The 16,087-nt window shown below is 50.8% G+C and overlaps 8 protein-coding genes across 8 annotated transcripts; 4 read left to right on the plus strand and 4 right to left on the minus strand.

Moving 5' to 3' along the window:
* The first annotated feature begins 17 nt into the window (after positions 1–17).
* Positions 18–1,505, plus strand: BT62DRAFT_926541 (uncharacterized protein). The gene is made up of 2 exons (XM_043185060.1): positions 18–829; positions 879–1,505. Exons 1-2 carry the CDS (start codon positions 57–59, stop codon positions 1,207–1,209), a joined length of 1,104 nt encoding a protein of 367 aa, XP_043045839.1. The 5' UTR covers positions 18–56; the 3' UTR covers positions 1,210–1,505.
* On the minus strand, positions 1,146–2,384 carry BT62DRAFT_299011 (carbohydrate esterase family 16 protein). Its single transcript, XM_043180409.1, has 3 exons — positions 1,786–2,384; positions 1,368–1,723; positions 1,146–1,315 (listed from the first exon to the last, which is right to left on the minus strand). The coding sequence occupies exons 1-3, from the start codon at positions 2,233–2,235 to the stop codon at positions 1,210–1,212; spliced, it is 912 nt and encodes a 303-aa protein (XP_043045840.1). The 5' UTR covers positions 2,236–2,384; the 3' UTR covers positions 1,146–1,209.
* A 2-nt stretch (positions 2,385–2,386) lies between these two features.
* On the minus strand, positions 2,387–3,885 carry BT62DRAFT_1000080 (uncharacterized protein; the record flags this gene model as incomplete). Its single annotated transcript, XM_043176609.1, has 3 exons — positions 2,387–3,217; positions 3,270–3,383; positions 3,439–3,885. 3 exons carry the CDS (start codon positions 3,883–3,885, stop codon positions 2,387–2,389), a joined length of 1,392 nt encoding a protein of 463 aa, XP_043045841.1.
* Positions 3,886–4,002: 117 nt separating this feature from the next.
* BT62DRAFT_926544 (mating-type protein) lies at positions 4,003–6,021 on the plus strand. Its single transcript, XM_043185061.1, has 3 exons — positions 4,003–4,988; positions 5,044–5,420; positions 5,472–6,021. The coding sequence occupies exons 1-3, from the start codon at positions 4,021–4,023 to the stop codon at positions 5,999–6,001; spliced, it is 1,875 nt and encodes a 624-aa protein (XP_043045842.1). The 5' UTR covers positions 4,003–4,020; the 3' UTR covers positions 6,002–6,021.
* Positions 6,022–6,497: 476 nt separating this feature from the next.
* BT62DRAFT_916019 (uncharacterized protein) lies at positions 6,498–7,428 on the minus strand (the record flags this gene model as incomplete). Its single annotated transcript, XM_043183974.1, has 7 exons — positions 6,498–6,515; positions 6,570–6,812; positions 6,869–6,988; positions 7,038–7,132; positions 7,181–7,255; positions 7,317–7,371; positions 7,426–7,428. The coding sequence occupies 7 exons, from the start codon at positions 7,426–7,428 to the stop codon at positions 6,498–6,500; spliced, it is 609 nt and encodes a 202-aa protein (XP_043045843.1).
* A 175-nt stretch (positions 7,429–7,603) lies between these two features.
* Positions 7,604–9,470, plus strand: BT62DRAFT_1000083 (uncharacterized protein; the record flags this gene model as incomplete). Its single annotated transcript, XM_043176610.1, has 3 exons — positions 7,604–7,881; positions 7,929–8,802; positions 8,856–9,470. 3 exons carry the CDS (start codon positions 7,604–7,606, stop codon positions 9,468–9,470), a joined length of 1,767 nt encoding a protein of 588 aa, XP_043045844.1.
* Positions 9,471–9,832: 362 nt separating this feature from the next.
* BT62DRAFT_984226 (ABC1-domain-containing protein) lies at positions 9,833–12,688 on the minus strand. The gene is made up of 4 exons (XM_043189839.1): positions 11,807–12,688; positions 11,041–11,754; positions 10,155–10,987; positions 9,833–10,098 (listed from the first exon to the last, which is right to left on the minus strand). Exons 1-4 carry the CDS (start codon positions 12,356–12,358, stop codon positions 10,080–10,082), a joined length of 2,118 nt encoding a protein of 705 aa, XP_043045845.1. The 5' UTR covers positions 12,359–12,688; the 3' UTR covers positions 9,833–10,079.
* A 229-nt stretch (positions 12,689–12,917) lies between these two features.
* On the plus strand, positions 12,918–15,988 carry BT62DRAFT_916022 (uncharacterized protein; the record flags this gene model as incomplete). Its single annotated transcript, XM_043183975.1, has 3 exons — positions 12,918–13,173; positions 13,411–13,759; positions 13,807–15,988. 3 exons carry the CDS (start codon positions 12,918–12,920, stop codon positions 15,986–15,988), a joined length of 2,787 nt encoding a protein of 928 aa, XP_043045846.1.
* Positions 15,989–16,087: the final 99 nt, after the last annotated feature.

The raw sequence follows: 16,087 nt of genomic DNA on the forward strand, positions 1-16,087 counted from the left end.
ATTGGAAAACTGGTAACCACGGTAATTTTTGTATCCCTCCTGACACAACTAGCACAATGTCTGCCTGCGCAGAGAGTGACCTACACAGCCGACTACTATCTGTCGTTGATGGTCTTTTTGACTCCCACAATACATCCCCAACTTCTTTGCAGACTTACAATCTTGAACTCGCCGATCTGGAAAAGGACCTGATTGATAGCCAAAGCTCGGGCACACTCCATTCTCAGACGGCGGAACTCGCATGCTCTGTTGCAAAGGCAATAGAATTGGTCTGCCAGACGTTTATGAATCTTCATGTTCAGTCGAACAATATACTACAGGACTCGGAGAAGGAATTGTGTGCCATTGAAGGTGCCGAAAAGGCAACGCCTCCCCCTCCCGCCCGGACGAGCAAAAAGCGGACACACTCGTCTACATCCCCGGAGCCGCCGGCAAAGCGAAAGCGAATGGTGTCTTCGGAATCGGTGTCTTCGGAATCAGGGACTTCTTCGTCGCCCGACTACAGTCCGCTATACACCTGGTTATCAAACAACCTGTACAACCCCTACCCCTCCGCTCCTGTGCGAGCAGACCTGTGCCGAGCTGCAGGGGGCGCGGACGTCGAGCGGTGGTTCACGACTGCGCGGCGGCGGATCGGATGGACAGAGCTGGTGAGACGGGTGGCTGGTGGTCGGTCAAAGGTGGTGAGTGCAGCTGAAAAGTACTGGAAGGGAGAGGGGAGGGAGTACCAGGTCGAGTTTGCATTGATTGAGCAGAATTTGAAGGATATTTATGGTGCCCGGTTTGGTGGGCCGGGGGAGGTGGTGAAGCTGTTTGGAGCTGTGCCTTGGTGCGGGGGTGTGTTATTTGACGAATTGCTATTAATAATGTTTGGACAGTTTGAAGCGGAAGAGGGACGAGTCCCAGGAAGAGGAGAGACCCCCAAAGACCTTTCAGGCAGACGTGCCACCAAACCTCGACAACTGGTTCGACGATATCTATTCCTTCCCCAACGGCAACGTCCAACTCGACGTGCAACTCCCTGCGCCCATCGACCCGCCGCCTGTTCTATCCGACTTGGACAGCTTTCAGGCCGTGTTTGACACCTCGATATCGGACATTTATTCTCAAGTTCATTTCGACATTTCTAACTTTGATTTTCCGTCAGACCCTTCCTGGAGCACAGATCCCATCTTTTCTTCATTTGACTTTGCCATCCCGGTCTCGTAACTATGAAATCCATGTCGTCCACCTATTGTCTTCACCTCTCGCAACCGAGCCAATGTTCCGAGCCACGATTCTGTCCGCTTGCTCGCTCGGATGTAGCTCGTCGTACCTGCATTTTGCTAGTCAAAAACGAGATCACCAATGAATCAAAATCCACCCACCACAGGAAACTGTCCCGGTCCGTTCCCTCCGCCGTCGTGCATACGCTGCTCCCGCCTCCCTCTGTATACACACACGACACCACTGCACCCGTGATATTCAACGGCGCCGTCCCATTCAGGTACTCTGCCGGGTTGTCGTATATATCCTGGAACAGGCCATGCGAGTCGAATATCCCGATATGAGCACCCGGAACCTCCGGCACCAATGCCTGCAGCATCGCCCGCGACAACGAATTGCCACTCAGCACCAGCTCCCGCATAAACACGCTCCATTCAGACGTGTTACGCGCCCCGTTAAAGTATCTGTTTGGGTACGAGTCGGGTGCATACAGGATCACCTTATTCAGCGGCACCATCTATTCTACCCGTCGTCAGCTCCGTCTCTCTCTCTCTCTCCCCTTGATAGACTCGCACCCACGTTTTGCACCAAAAAATTCCGAGCCCCGTCCTCGTACAGCACCCGCACCCAATTCACCATACACCCCACCACATCCACCAGCGACGCGTCGTTGCTCCCCGTCAGCAACGAATACACCCCCACGTCGTTCGTCCCGATCCACTGCGTGTACAGAGTCTCTGTTGGGTTTACCTTGATCGACCCGTTGTGCTTTTCCGCGAAATACAACGGGAGCTGGCTCTCGAATATCGAGGGAAAAGGACGAAACGTGATATTGTTCGAGCACGTAGCCCCCGACCGTGCAAACGGGTACAGCGTCAGGTCCGCGTACCCCGCCGCGTAGACGGGCCACGCCGTTCCCCCATCGCCCACGTTCACAATGTCCGTGTAGCTGTCCCCAAAGGTAACGAGGTTTTTCACTTGGAGTGCGACGGAGAGCAAGGGAAGGAAGAGAAAGATCAGGAAAGACATGGGGGAGGAATGAGGGGAGCCGTTTATGAAGGATGGAATTTCTCCGAGATGATACCCATGACCGTTCTTTGACAGTCTGTCAGAAAACTAATAGAGCTTCTAATTAATACAACACGATAGCAATGTGACAGCAATAATGATACAGAACCAATCAGTAATACGACTTTTTCTTCCCTCCAACCGCAATAACAGGTGCTGGGTAATCAGCATACACGAATCCCTGGATATCCAACAGCACCACCTCTTGCACCGGCTCATCAAACAATTCATCAAACGGCTCCGGCTCCAGCTCGACAGTCATGTTCTGCGGTGTCGCAGGCAGCGACTCTTCCGACCCCGAAGACCCACTTGACCACGACACCTGTCGGTGTAACGACGGCGACCGCGTGCGTGATGGATACGGTCGAGGTCTATTCGGTACCCGTCTCCTCCTCTTCTCCGGCGTGTTTAACAACGCAGGATGGTACCCCCGCTCCAGTCGCGTCGTGGTCGCGCACGTCGCAGCAGGCGGTACAGATGCCTCTGACACGCGCGCAATGTCGCTGTGGATCCGCAGGATCAAGGCGAACCGTTCCGTCAGCTCTGCAAAGTTGGGGCAGTGGGCGTGGTGTGGAAGCGGTTGCGTCGCGGGCCGACGCGTCCACGTCGGCGGGGGAAAGTAGACTGTCGGCACGATGCCGGTGCGAAAACGTGTGGGTCCAGCACTGGGTATCTTTTCTCTAGATGCGAGCGCGAGGACGTCGATGGGAGCGGGGTCACGGGGGTACCGCGGTGCAGATAATGTCCGGAAACCCTTCTCCTTCTCCTGGCGTATATACCTCAACCGCTCCCGCTCCTCCTGCCTCTCCTCCTTTGGCACCCCAAACACTCCCATTTCCTGCTCAATCTTGTCAATCTGCGATTGCGACGGCCCAGCATCAGTCGCTTTCCGCTTGACGCACGGTCGTCCCGCTTTCTTCTCCACCCGCCGGTGGTTCTGGAACTGCAACCCGTTAGCTCGTCCGCAAATCTCGCGAGCGGAATGTCTAGCTCACCCAGACTTCAATTTGCCGCGATGTCATCATCGATTTTGCAGCCATTACTTCTCGGTCCTGCGGCGATGGGTATGCATTGTAGTTGAAGTATGCTTTAAGGTATGGGATGTACGCCTGGGGGGGTGGGGGTTGTCAGGAGATGGGATGGAACAAGGATGAAAGGACGGACATTGTTGAATTTGGGTGTCGGACGGTTCTCGTCAAAAGCGGAGACGGTAGAAGCCAAAGCTTCTTTAAGGTGGTGTCGCATTAATCCGGGGAGCGCTTGGGTTGTGAAACGATGCTGTATCAAAGTCACAAAGCGTTGCATTGCGGCTTGCTGAGGAACCGGCGCCAGTGAAGAGCGTTGATACGCCTTGTCGAAGACACATTGATATTCAGCACGCAGGTCTGAGATGGCGGAATCCAATGCATTTCGAAGTGCAATGGGGGTGCAAGGATTGTCCAGTTCCGCCTTCACATGGTCTGGAATGGGCAGCTCCAAGTCTAGTTTTGGAAGGGTGACAGGAGGAGCGAGCTCTATTGGACCGATAGACTGTTTGAAAAGTTTAGTGACCTTAGAGGTCCTTTGAAGAAATGCTAGAAAACCGTGTTCGTCTGTAATACCGGCACCCATAGAGAAATTGAAAGATAAGATGCTATTTCGAGAGAACAATGGAGCACCATGCGGGCCGAAGAGAGTTTAACCGGAGATTCAAATATCAATACGACCAGCGACACATATCATTTGCTCCTCACATACTGTGCCGCGATGGCCAACATCATAGCCGACATTCACCGTCGGTTGGATTCCACCATTGGGGACTTTTTCGCAGCACACTCTGGCACTCCCAATGAAGATGCACTTTCCCTCTTCACTTCTCAGTGGCAAGGTCTTTACAATATGACTGCAGAAAACGGTGATTTGGACGAGCAGATAGCTAGTCTTGCATACGGGGTTGCGGATACCATGGAAAACATCTGCCATGCTCTCCTGGACCTTGATGTTTCCGACGAGAAATTTTCCAAGCGATACGAGACTGACGTGAAAGACATAGTTGATAGAAGGAAGGTTGCTGCTGTCAAAGCGTGTAGCTTTGACGGCCCTCACACAACTTCATCTTATGTGGAGCCTGCGTACTGCTGGCTCTCCGAAAACCTCCACAATCCTTACCCCGCTCGCGAGGTCCGTAACAAGATCTGCCGCGAAACCAATACCCCCCGGAAAGACCTCGACAACTGGTTCACTAACGCCCGCCGGCGCATAGGCTGGACATCCCTCCTCAAACACTTTGGCGGTGACCGCGATCGCATGATCGAAGCCGCTACCACCTACTTCAGGGACCGAACTGAACCGTGGGACAACCGATACTCTCCCATAAGCATCGCTTTTACCGACATGGCGTCGACGCTCAAAGATTTGTATGCCAACAAGTTTGAGCAGAGCACTCTTGGAAGGAAATTGGACGGTGCTGTGAAGAATATGACTCCAGAGCTGCAGGTGCAGGAGCAGGCTAATAAAAAGAGGAGGGAAGAGCAGAGGGAAGCTGAGAGGAGAGCGAAGAAGGAGAGGATGGAACGGGCAAAGGAGGCAGAGGCGCAGAGAGCGTATCCTTCACCCGATCGATCGCCTCGTCGCTCTCCCGATTCGTCGCTGCCCTCTGAGGCGACTCCTACTCAGAAACGTCGCAGTTCTGACGATGAAGCTGACAATTCTCACAGATCCAAGAGGCGATCGAGGTATGTTTCCTTCCTGTCTGTCTTTGTTCCGAAATCTCACTGGTTTCATTCGCAGAACTAATGACAACGATGACGCTGTTACTAGCCTACCCTCCCCCTTCTCCACCGACACTGAGGGCTCTGACCCTTCACGCCAATCTACACCCTCACCATCAAAACGAAAGAGGCGTCTATCCGACTCGGATGGCGCTGGCACCTTTAAACGACACTGTGGTATACACGGTTCGCGTCGCTCCGTATCCGATCCATCCTCCTCGACGAGTAGTACGAAAACAGACTCTCGTCCTGTCGAGCTCTACGTCCCTCCAGACCTCGAGGGTTGGTTCGAGACGGCTTTGGCTGAGTTCCCTCCAGATCCCGAGGTGGACGTGTTTAACTACTCTGCCATGTCTCCATCATCGCAGTACTCGGATGACGCTTCGTCGGCTGGTCGTAAGTCATGCTTTTCTTACCCTGGTACAGTGGTGGACTGATTTCTTGTAGCTTCGACTCCAAGATCGAGCACGCCCGTAGAGTTGCCAGCTGATACCATTGCTCCTTCCTTGACGGTACTCAACAACGGTTCGATCTTGGATAGCATTTCCAAGCCTGAATTCAGCATATCAGGTCTCGACCTGGAAGGTCTGTTACCTACAGCCGTCCCAGGTGCGTCCCTCTCTTCTCCCCACCCCTCTATTTACTCACATTTATCCTGTCTGCAGCTGAGAAACAGCCTCTTGTCTCCGACTCTAACCACTTGTCCGATCTGGATGCCTTCCTGGGAACTTTCTCCGTCAACAACACCTCCATCGCTCCCACAGACTTTGCCGAAATCGACTTTAGCTCCGCTTTGTCAACTTGGCAGTTTGCCGAGGACTGGGATTCGCAATTTTGAACTTCTTCGCATTTTGTTCTCCTTGCTTTATCTTTCATTTTATCACTGTATCCTGATTAGTCTTCACTGCTGTCACATTGCTATCTTGTTTTCTCGTTGCACATCTTTTTGTTACTCTTGCTGTATCGCTACTTGTTAATTGTTAATCAAAGGCTTTGAACAATCACTAATCCTGTGGCTCGGCTGTAGACCCGAACTGTTTTGATGGAGCTGTGGAAAGAATGAAGAACGGAATCACGTACTCCTAGGCCTGGTTTAAATCAAACAAACGAACTCAATGACTGTCCAGTTGTCACAGAAATAGCACACATAGCAGCCATCAAAGTCAGAACACCTCATGAACATCTGATACTGCGGTTTCCGCTTTTGATTGAGTAAATGGTGTCGGCCGCGTCCCTTTCATGGACGTCGAAAATAATGACTAGCATGTGCTTCAGATATCCAAAGTCAAGCGTCGAATGTTTTTCACAGGGCCACAGATTTTGACAGCCGGCGGTGATCATGCAGCGCTTTCTGATGTCCCCCCCTATTGAGCATCTAGTGTAATAAAGCATCTCAGCATTGCATCTCTCAGTATATTTACATACATTTATCAATACGAAACTTCTACAAACACCTGATGCACATCTTAACTCCTACGCGAACTTGGAGGCCTGGAAAGGATGCGTGTTAGCCAACGACAATCAACACCCCCATCAAAGACTTACAAGACTGAGCAGCCCCGATAAACCACCGGAGTCGCCCCCACCGATAGTCGATCCACCCATCTTTGATTGCACGAACAGCTTCATGACAGTCATAGCCGCACCATTCACAGCATCCTGTTTGTTCCCAGAAGCTGTGCCACCAGACTTTTCGAACAGCTTGGTGGCCTCTGCCATGGCGAGACTGATCAGTTCAGTTTGAGATCCGCCGCTGGACCCGCCCCCAGAGGTGAACTTCTTGAGAGCCTTGGCGATGAAATTGGATTGAGTATGTGATAGTCATTAGTGATGATGGATCTTACTTGGAGAGCAGCTGCACCGCCAAGAGAGTTGGCACTCAGTGAACTTGCGGAACCTTCCTGGTAGGCTTTCCTGTGAGCGTTGGTGACGTGATCCTCGTCGATGGGCTGGTTGTGCTCGCCCTATGATGCCATTGGAATAAACATATATAAGAAATTTGTCAGGACATACGACGTTCTGCTTGACGAAACTCAATGCGGAGGAAAATACAGACGAATCGGCCGATCCGTGTTTCTCTGCTGTTCTCACGACTTCATCATCATCAACTGTGCTGTTGTTAGGAGGGTGCGACGGTCATGACAATGATTACGGACACGATGGGCTACCAGTGGGTGGGCCTGAGTGATGTGGGGTATTGTATTCTTGTCCTCCGGTCTTGGAGACATCAGCTGGGGTGCAGAACAATAGTCAGTCTTGGGTGATCCCCTAGGATCGAGAGCGGACACGCACATTGTGATTCACTATAGGCCTCGTAGCCTTTCTTTGCGAGACTGATGAAGCTATCCTGTTACAATAAGGCTGAGCTAGCAGATTATTAACAAAGCAGAAACTTCCTTACCATGACGGATGAAGACAAGAACGATTTAGGCTAACGGCCGACTGAATGTAGCTAAATATAGGCATGTAATTATGACGTCTACATACCGGTCACACTCGCGTTCGGTCACAGCCTGTTTTCGGGTTGTTGTTTTCACGTACTTCTTTTTTCAAGAGCTCACCTCTTAAATCAGACGGCCATGTCGCGACAGGTCGCTCGAAGCATGGCGACCTCGAATGTTTCCGTGCCCTCCTCTTTCAATCTCCTCCCAGTTGAACTGCTGCATGAAATCGTGGAGACTTGCAACGATGAAGAGAAGGGACCTCTGCTGGCTACCTTAATGGCGACAAGCCGCCGCCTGAGGAACTTTGCACTGCCGCTCTTCTTCAGCATGATACATGTCACTACCCCATCACTTTTCAACCTTCTTCTCAGTTTCCTTGATGACTCACCAAGTCAATACTATTCATATGTGCGGTATGTATCATCTATCCACACAATGATAGCTAACTTACCGTCCACAGCTCTCTGAAAATCCATCTCCAGGTATTCGACTTCCCCGGGTCACAGCGAGCGAGCTTCAGAAACTCGTCTATCCGCAGTCTCAAGAAATTCACAGGCCTTCATGTATTCGAAGCTGCGCTTGTTCGCGGGAAACAAAAGCTTCTTGACGCGTTGTCGGCAGCCTCCCCGGGGCTGCAGCACTTGGACATTAGTTGGGATGGGGCAAAGCACTTTCCCGACATACGTGCGTTCACGCAGCTTCGATGTCTGCGCATGGTTTTGCAAGATCGCACCCCAAGAGTCATTCCCCGACTCTATGTGAATCCCCCAGTTATCCTCAATCACCTCACTACACTCGCGATATCTCGCGTATCCCATGCCTGCCTCATGGACATGACAAACGGGTACATCTTCCCCAACCTATGCGTCCTGCGTCTTGACCATGCATGTCGCCCTAGAGCGGTATACCATTTTATTGATAGACATCCATCCCTTGCGGAAGTCAATGTCACTTTTCTGCCATATGGAAACCCCCGTCTTTACCCGATCACAAAAGTCATGCAAGGATCTCCAGAGTGGATACCGTTGTCGGTAGACACTTTGGATTTTGCCACGGGTGTTAAGGATCCTCCGGGATATTCATGGGCAAGCATGCTCATTCAAGAAATGGCTTTCAAGCGCGTGCCTATAGAAGAATCTGACGATCCTAATGTTCGGTATATCATTACAGATCTAGCGCTCATGACAGATGATACCGCTGGGTGGCAATTGGGATCACATTTCATGAACGTCTTGAGCTTGGGTGGAAAGATACCACTCTTTGATGACGTTGAAACACTCACTATACAGGCTATGGACGATTGGGCGCGTTATACATCGTTTTCGGCGTTCATGGTACCTGCCGCGTCTTACTTCATTTCATCCTTTGACTTACTTCAACTCCCTAGACCGAGCTAGCCGACAATCTTAAACAATGGCGTAGAATCAAAAAATTTACCGCCCATATCACCTCTCGAACCCCTTTTCATGCCTGGGGAGAGTTTTATCGTCAGCCTCCTCGCTCCGTATTAGATGCTGTCCGACCAGGTAGTCCGTTGTTGCAAACCCTTCCACCGATATCATCCCTGACCGGTGGACCTATCGCTATTGTTACAATACGCGAGGCCTTGCAAGCCAGTTTCCCGGACCTCATGGCCCGGGATATGGTAGAGGCTCTGCGCACCGAAGTCATCAACATCCTTGGCCCCGCCCATGCGTTGGTTCCACCAGCTGGTCTGTACCTCGTTCCCGCGTGGGAAAGGGTGAACCGGAACACGGTTAGTGCAGCGGTCCTGCATCTTGCGAAGCAATGTCCCATGTTAGAGCAATTTGATTGGTACCTGTCGGTTGCTAGTGACAAGTATATTCAAGGTCCGCTGTGGAGATGGAAGGTTAAGCGGGATGAGAAGGGGGAGGTAACGTCGGTGTCTGGAGAGCTCATGTGGAAGGATCGGCCGGTGCTGTATATCATGGTTGGGAATGAGCGTGAGCGGATGGCTAATCCAGGATGCAATGATGGATAGAAATATAACTGGTTTACATTACTTGTGAGTACATGCGTTTTGCTTCATGAAGCACATAAAGGGCTTATCATAGCTTATTAGTGACATTGGCTGTTTTGAGGCGTAGCAGCACTCGGTGAAATAAGAGAGGACGGAGGGTGGTATTCGTTATGGGCAACGAACCTCCTTCCCGTGTCAGCCCACTCCGAAAGGCTTCGGATTTCGGGACCCATTGTTCGTGTTATTATGAGAGACTCCAAGCGGACAGTGTATGACTAATATACGCCTCCACGCGACGAATATACATCAGGTTGCCGTTGCGAAGTGCCAATGGCGGGAAACCGGTATTTGGGTCACATTTATTGCTAGACAATGTATCTTTTGTACCGCGGAAACCCTTGATGTATTCAGTTTTAACTTTTGGTGGTAGTTATACAAACGAAGTTTGAGACTCCATTCCATCAAATATTCGCGACGTATGTATACCTATCGAGATCATGTTACGAATGGTAGACAGACGTACAAAGACACCGCAAATGGGTCTCTAGCAGATTGCTTCGATGCTTGGGTAGGTAATGGTGACGCTTACTGTCCACCAATATCATGTATATAAACTCTAAAATAAGTTTTCTACACACTTGAAACGAGCCTACCAAGATATATTAGACCGTTGCCAAAACAGTTGATAGACGAAGCTGCACTCACCAGCCATATTTCACCATCTCATCAGCGTTTATAATTGTAGCCGTGATGAACTCTCTAGCCTCTAGCCAAACCCAAACTTTCAAAAATGTCCCCAAATTACTTTGTGGCAGATCTCTTGTCATAGACTCTCTCGAAGCCATCTGGCCACCCAGCTGCCTCAGAATCGGAAGAGCGCTCTTGAACAAATCCAACCTAGGATCCAGCTGCCGCCCAATTCCCTCCAGTAGTAATATCGAAATAACTGTATTGATAAAATCACCCTCCATTTTTACGTGGTGTTCCCGAACGCTTTTCAGTACCTCCGTCAGAACGTCAGATATCTTGATTTGACCCAAGGAGAACGTCTTGCGCTTGACGGTGAGCACGAGATGCTGCATTTTGAGCGCAAACGTCTCCGTATCTATGGCCAATTCCGGCGTGCGACACCGTTCCACCATCAGCTGGCCCGTCCGGTATCCGTCGAATTCCGCCATCGCGCGGAACATGTCGAGGAAGTTGGTGCGGTTGGTGGCAGAAAGTGTTGTTACAAGACCAGCATCGATAAAAATTATCTCAGGAATATAGCCATCATCATAAATAGTGGAGAGCTCCGACAGCCACTCTGACCGATTGTTGACGAGGCTCCGCAGGCGCGATACAACTTCTATCGAATCGGAGTGGTCGGAAGGAGAGGTGGGAGGAGTTTCTGGGTCTGGTTTGGAGAAGAGGGACACCCGTACGGAATTGAAGGCATTTTTGAGGAGGTGGCGCGTTGTAGCTGGTTTCGAGAACTTGACCATAATGTTTCCCGGATGGAGGTCAGAGTGCACAAAGTTGTCCAGAAGAAGCATGTTCTGGATCGCCGGTAAGTCTTGAATCGATTTCCAAGGATAGCAAGCTCACTCACCAAGAACGCATCTAGCCCCACCGTCGCTACCTGCTCATCATACGGTCCGCCGCCATTTTTCAAGAACCATTCCATTGGCAGAGCATCCTGGAACTCCTCGATCAATACATCCTTCGTGGACCATACTTTTAGAGGCCGAGGAAAGGTGACTGGAACTTTCCGAGGTGAAAAATTACTCTCAAACGTCAAGAGGTTCTCTGCTTCGTGACGAAGATCCAACTGTTGGAACATCATATCGCCGAAGACTTTGACCTCTTCCGGTAAAGATATCCATTGCATACCGGGAAAAAGCGTTAGGACTTGTGCGAAGAAGGTCATGATGGAGAGATCCCGTGCAATGGTTTTTGTCACGCGGGGATGGAGAACTTTGATGGCCACTGCAGCCGTAGGAACAGAAGGAGGAGGATCCTGCAGGAGGGCAGGAGCGACAATCGCACCTGGATGTGACTTTCTGGAACGGCGGGGTCCGAGATATGAGGGAGGGAGGAGATCTTGCTTGAGAGTTGCTCGATAGACCTGAGCAATGGCGCCCGTTCCAATGGGAGTCTCGTCAAATTCTTCAAATACATCATTGAAAGGTCTTCGGAAGGCCTCAGCAATAATCTTCTTGGTGTGTTCCAGTGGATGGGGAGTGCCACGGGAATGGAGCTGGCCGAGTCTTTTGCACAACTGAGAAGGAAATAGATCGGCACGAGAGCCAGCCCATTGCGCAAGCTAGTAGAATTTTAGGTTTGATTTCTGAATTCTTTAGAGCTACCTCACTCACTTTAACGAAAGTTGGTCCAGCTGCCTCCATCTTTGTCACAAGGAAATCATACCACCACACAGCGCCCCACCTGTCGCCATTTAGTCGTTTCTCTGGCGGACCTATAAGAAGCATGGGTGCGGATAAGAGCACCGGCATGAAAAGTAACAGAAGATGTACAAAGCGTCGTGCTGTCAGTAGCGGTTCCCATATCTGGCTGCGGATGAAGGACATGATGCGAGAACTTATAGTCATATCCATCTCTGACGGCGAAAAAATGGTTGGCGAGATTGTCTTCCTTTGCGGAGGACAAGGTATAAGGGTTGGAGAGGAAAAGAGACTTGAAAGTATGGATTTTGGTCTTGGAGTCATGTAAAGGGTAAGCCCGGCGGTCAACGGTATTATCCATAATGCTCGACGCCGGAGAGAAAAACGAGGAACGGGAGTGCGAGTGAAGAAAGAAGGGAATTTTGTATGTCGTGACCAATTGGAAGCGTGTCTTGGTGTAAAGTGAGCCGGGCCTTTTGTGAAGAGTACGGAGAATCGTGCTCGACAGAGGAGCATGTTTGGCATATATGCCAGCTACCGCCAATGCCAATGAAGACGCGTCAAAGTAATAGACATCGATGTTGGATGGAATCAGTCGGTCGTGGTGAGAGGGGACTAGCCCGGCTGACGTCAGACTACTACGACCCCTCTTTCCTCCATCTTTTCTTGCAAACATATTCTCAGAAAAAGATACCGTTTACGTTTCTGTGTCGACAGGTGTCGGTGCACTTGGTATACCACAAAAAAATGCAGGTCATCCCTATACTACGTTAGCAGCACCTGATCCCTCACCTGATGGAAAGGCTCTAGTTTCTCAACGTTCATAAAGGGGACAGAAGCACGCAGTATTCGCCCAGTGAAGTAGAAGGTTCCCTTCTGTCCATCCAATTCTATTCTACCGCAGGCTCTTGGAATATCCTTTGGTCCTCTAGAACGACCTGACGCAAACCACTCGACAAAGCAAAAAGTCGTAGGCCAACCTAAGACCGTCCTTATCTGGGCCGAATTTACACTTGTTGGCAGATTGCAATTTTGCTCTTGACCCTCATCCTAGCTTATTCCCCTCCCATCCTTTGGACTGTCCATGGCAGCTCCGTATGCTTTCGTCACCCTCTTGACGTCCGATTTTTACCTTCCTGGCGCCCTTGCCCTCGCCGCAGCACTCAAAGATATCCATCCCTCCCCTGCCATTCCGCCACAGGTGGAATTTCAGACAGTCTGCCTAGTCACGCCAGAGACCGTTGATGTCTCTACAATCAAACTGCTGCGCAGGGCATACAATATTGTAATTGGTGTCGAGGTGATCGCTCAAGAGGACGATAAGGGCCTCAAATTGCTGGGTGAGTCTGCTTTTCCTGTCTATGGCAATCCCCAGACGCGTCGTCCTTGGCTTGGTATCGCACGTTGCCTACGTTGTGCCGATATATCATATACGCCATCTGGATATTATATCTCTGGACGTGTCAGAGTGTTTAAGATCCGTATAGTGTTCTGCACATTCCATCTGAATCTCTATTCTCTTCGCAACGCTATTTTCCATATGTCTCGTTTGCTCATGGCACCCATTCTTATTACAGGTCGGCCTGACTTGAACACGGTCCTCACAAAGCTTCACGTTTTCCGCCTTACGCAGTACTCGAAAATTGTTTTCCTGGATGCAGACGTCTTGCCCATCCGGCCACTTTCGCATTTATTTTCGCTTCCATATGAGTTTTCTGCAGTACCCGATGTCGGATGGCCCGATATATTCAATTCCGGTGTCATGGTGTTGTCTCCCGGAGAGGACAAATTCAGTGAACTAAGCAGCCTGCTCAAATCGAAGGGATCGTGGGATGGCGGAGATCAAGGCCTGCTTAACGAATGGAGAGGAGGAAACTGGAACCGACTCAGCTTCACATACAATACCACTCCAACGGCCGCATATACGTAAGTATTGCATGCATTTGTAGCTCTTTTTTATTCAACTCTTGCAGGTATGCTCCAGCTTATGAACGCTTTGGGTCCCAAATCAAAGCCATCCATTTCATCGGTCCAAATAAACCTTGGAATTCAATTCCCCATCGTCCACCATTCTCAGGCCAAGATTCATTCACCGTTGCGGAAATTTCCCGAGCTTACGACTATACGTCTCTCCTGGATCGCTGGTTCAATGTTTATGACACACATTATCGGTCACAGAGCATTATCCCGGAGGCAGAGTTCGAAGTCAAGCGATATACTTCTGCATGGAACGAGCAATCTGGTACGAAAATCGAAGTGTCTGCTGTCAGCTCAATAGGACCTGGTAGTCCATTGGGGTTGGAGGATTTGAGGCGACTTGCTCTGGAAGGTATGAGTACAGTGTCGTCCGACAATCAGACCGGAGAGGGCGATTACGAAAGTATGCCACTGGAGGGACGCGTTGACTTGATGCGTCCTCAACCAGAACCTCAAGATAAAGCGCAACTCGGCGCCATCAACCTGACTCGGGAACCGCAAGCAGAAGCTGCACCTTCAACATCTGTGCAGTCCAACGATATCCCGATATATCATACGCCTACGTCAACAGTGAGCGACATTCCTCAGCCCATACCATTGCAACCATTTTCGTCGTATGCGCCTGTCCAACGGCAACCTGATAATGTACCCAACGAGACTCCTCGTCCACCAGAACACCATGGACAACGAGATGGTCAAGAGCTCCCTCGTCCCGAGGTGCCCCGTTATCCCAGGGAAGCCCCGAAGCAGCAAACCCGACAGCTGGAACAACGTCCCCTCCATAGGCCCGCCTCTCCGCCTAAACTTCCTTGGAATCCTGCGATCGAACCTCCTCCAACTATAGCTCCTGCGTCCTCTAATTTCCCATCGGACACGTACTTCCCGAATGTCTGGGATCAGCATCCCAGCAAGGTACACGATCAGGCGCGTCAGTATCACGCTCCTCATCAGCAACCATCTTCACCCACTCCAGACTCCGGTGCATTCTTCCAACCCCCGCCTATTCCTGAAATACCAGAATCCTTACGGAAACAAGGTTACTACCGCAATGTTACCGGCGACGATCACCTTGGATTCTCACCTAGTCCTGACCGTTCGAAAGTTAAGCCTATCTTTCCATGGGAGGGGCTGCCGCGTCATATGCCTGGACGTGTGTTTCCTACTTCAGACGCACCCTCCCCATCCCAGTTCTTGAGTCCGGCAGAGGAGCAACCCTTTCCTCTTGCAGAGCCATTTTCTCCTCCCTTTCCGTCTCGGTCGCAGACACTTTCTCCTCTACAAGGCTTACCTGTCTCGCTGACATATGCCAACGCATGGGACACTGTACCCAGCATACAAAAATATGCATCAAGATTAGTACGACCATCTGTGTTGCCTTTAGCACCTGCCTTTGAAAGTGACGACTGGCGTCGACACGGAGGGCGCAGTTGGGATGATCGTACTGAGGCTAGCAGCCGCGATGGAGATGACGAGGATAACGCCGACGAGGATGACGAAGCACAAACTCAAGGTCTTTGGGTGGAAGACAGCGACAACGAAACCTTTACTTCCAAAGCTCGATCGCGGGGATCTTCTATTGCTTCAAGCTACGTCAGTAAAGCCAAAAAGAAAGAATACCGAGTACGTGGCGTTCAGACAATATCTCCTGAAATGCGAAGTCAAGGTGTTCAAGTTGATACAATTTCGCAGTCTTCCCCCCATTCAACTGATAAACGCTACAGCGGTAGCACCCGAAAACAGTGGGCACCGCTGAGTGTAGCTACTCCGTCAGCACCAGTTGTCGTTAGCCAGGTCAGCGGGGGCCCAGAACTGTCGATGACGACAACGTTTCCCTCTCCAGTTGGAGACATGCGCTCTTCACGAGAGTATGTGTTTCCTGATACACCAGGCACTGCACGTGCGACCAGGGTGACTTCTGCTGTCTCTCCTCCACCTCTGAGGCAGACTGAAGCAGGAAGCCCCAGCATCGCACGCCAATCCTCGAACGATGGGTCTTCTCTAGCATCCCCGCCATCTTCGGTGGGTCCTATATCCCCTCCGGACAGTCAGCCCTTTTCTGTTACCTCTGCCCGAAAACCGGGCCGTGTGTTCGATCCAGCTCGCGGTGTAGAGCTGTTCAAGCGTGGTTCTGAAGAAGTATTGGCGCGGTTCCTAAAGATGAGCTCCTGGGAGGATTAGGCTGTATCATTAGTCAAAAAGCACATGGAATCTTCAAATCTCTCTTGCAAGATTGCTTTCGATGCTTATATCGTTCGATGTTGTCTGCCTTGCCAAAAT

The sequence above is a fragment of the Guyanagaster necrorhizus genome (genome assembly GCF_019112545.1).
Source record: "Guyanagaster necrorhizus MCA 3950 unplaced genomic scaffold BT62scaffold_2, whole genome shotgun sequence".
Classification (NCBI taxonomy): Eukaryota; Fungi; Basidiomycota; class Agaricomycetes; order Agaricales; family Physalacriaceae; genus Guyanagaster; species Guyanagaster necrorhizus.

Excerpts from the sequence above, each read along its gene's own strand:
- BT62DRAFT_926541 (XM_043185060.1), top strand. The coding sequence starts at position 57 with ATGTCTGCCTGCGCAGAGAGTGACCTACACAGCCGACTACTATCTGTC. Across the intron at positions 830-878 it reads CTGTTTGGAGCTGTGCCTTG|TTTGAAGCGGAAGAGGGACG; the intron begins GTGCGGGGGTGT and ends ATGTTTGGACAG.
- BT62DRAFT_299011 (XM_043180409.1), bottom strand. The coding sequence starts at position 2,235 with ATGTCTTTCCTGATCTTTCTCTTCCTTCCCTTGCTCTCCGTCGCACTC. Across the intron at positions 1,724-1,785 it reads GGAATTTTTTGGTGCAAAAC|ATGGTGCCGCTGAATAAGGT; the intron begins GTGGGTGCGAGT and ends CGGGTAGAATAG. Across the intron at positions 1,316-1,367 it reads GACCGGGACAGTTTCCTGTG|GTACGACGAGCTACATCCGA; the intron begins GTGGGTGGATTT and ends AGCAAAATGCAG.
- BT62DRAFT_926544 (XM_043185061.1), top strand. The coding sequence starts at position 4,021 with ATGGCCAACATCATAGCCGACATTCACCGTCGGTTGGATTCCACCATT. Across the intron at positions 4,989-5,043 it reads AGATCCAAGAGGCGATCGAG|AACTAATGACAACGATGACG; the intron begins GTATGTTTCCTT and ends TTTCATTCGCAG. Across the intron at positions 5,421-5,471 it reads TGACGCTTCGTCGGCTGGTC|CTTCGACTCCAAGATCGAGC; the intron begins GTAAGTCATGCT and ends GATTTCTTGTAG.
- BT62DRAFT_984226 (XM_043189839.1), bottom strand. The coding sequence starts at position 12,358 with ATGCCAAACATGCTCCTCTGTCGAGCACGATTCTCCGTACTCTTCACA. Across the intron at positions 11,755-11,806 it reads CTGGACCAACTTTCGTTAAA|CTTGCGCAATGGGCTGGCTC; the intron begins GTGAGTGAGGTA and ends AAATTCTACTAG. Across the intron at positions 10,988-11,040 it reads TGGGGCTAGATGCGTTCTTG|AACATGCTTCTTCTGGACAA; the intron begins GTGAGTGAGCTT and ends CCGGCGATCCAG.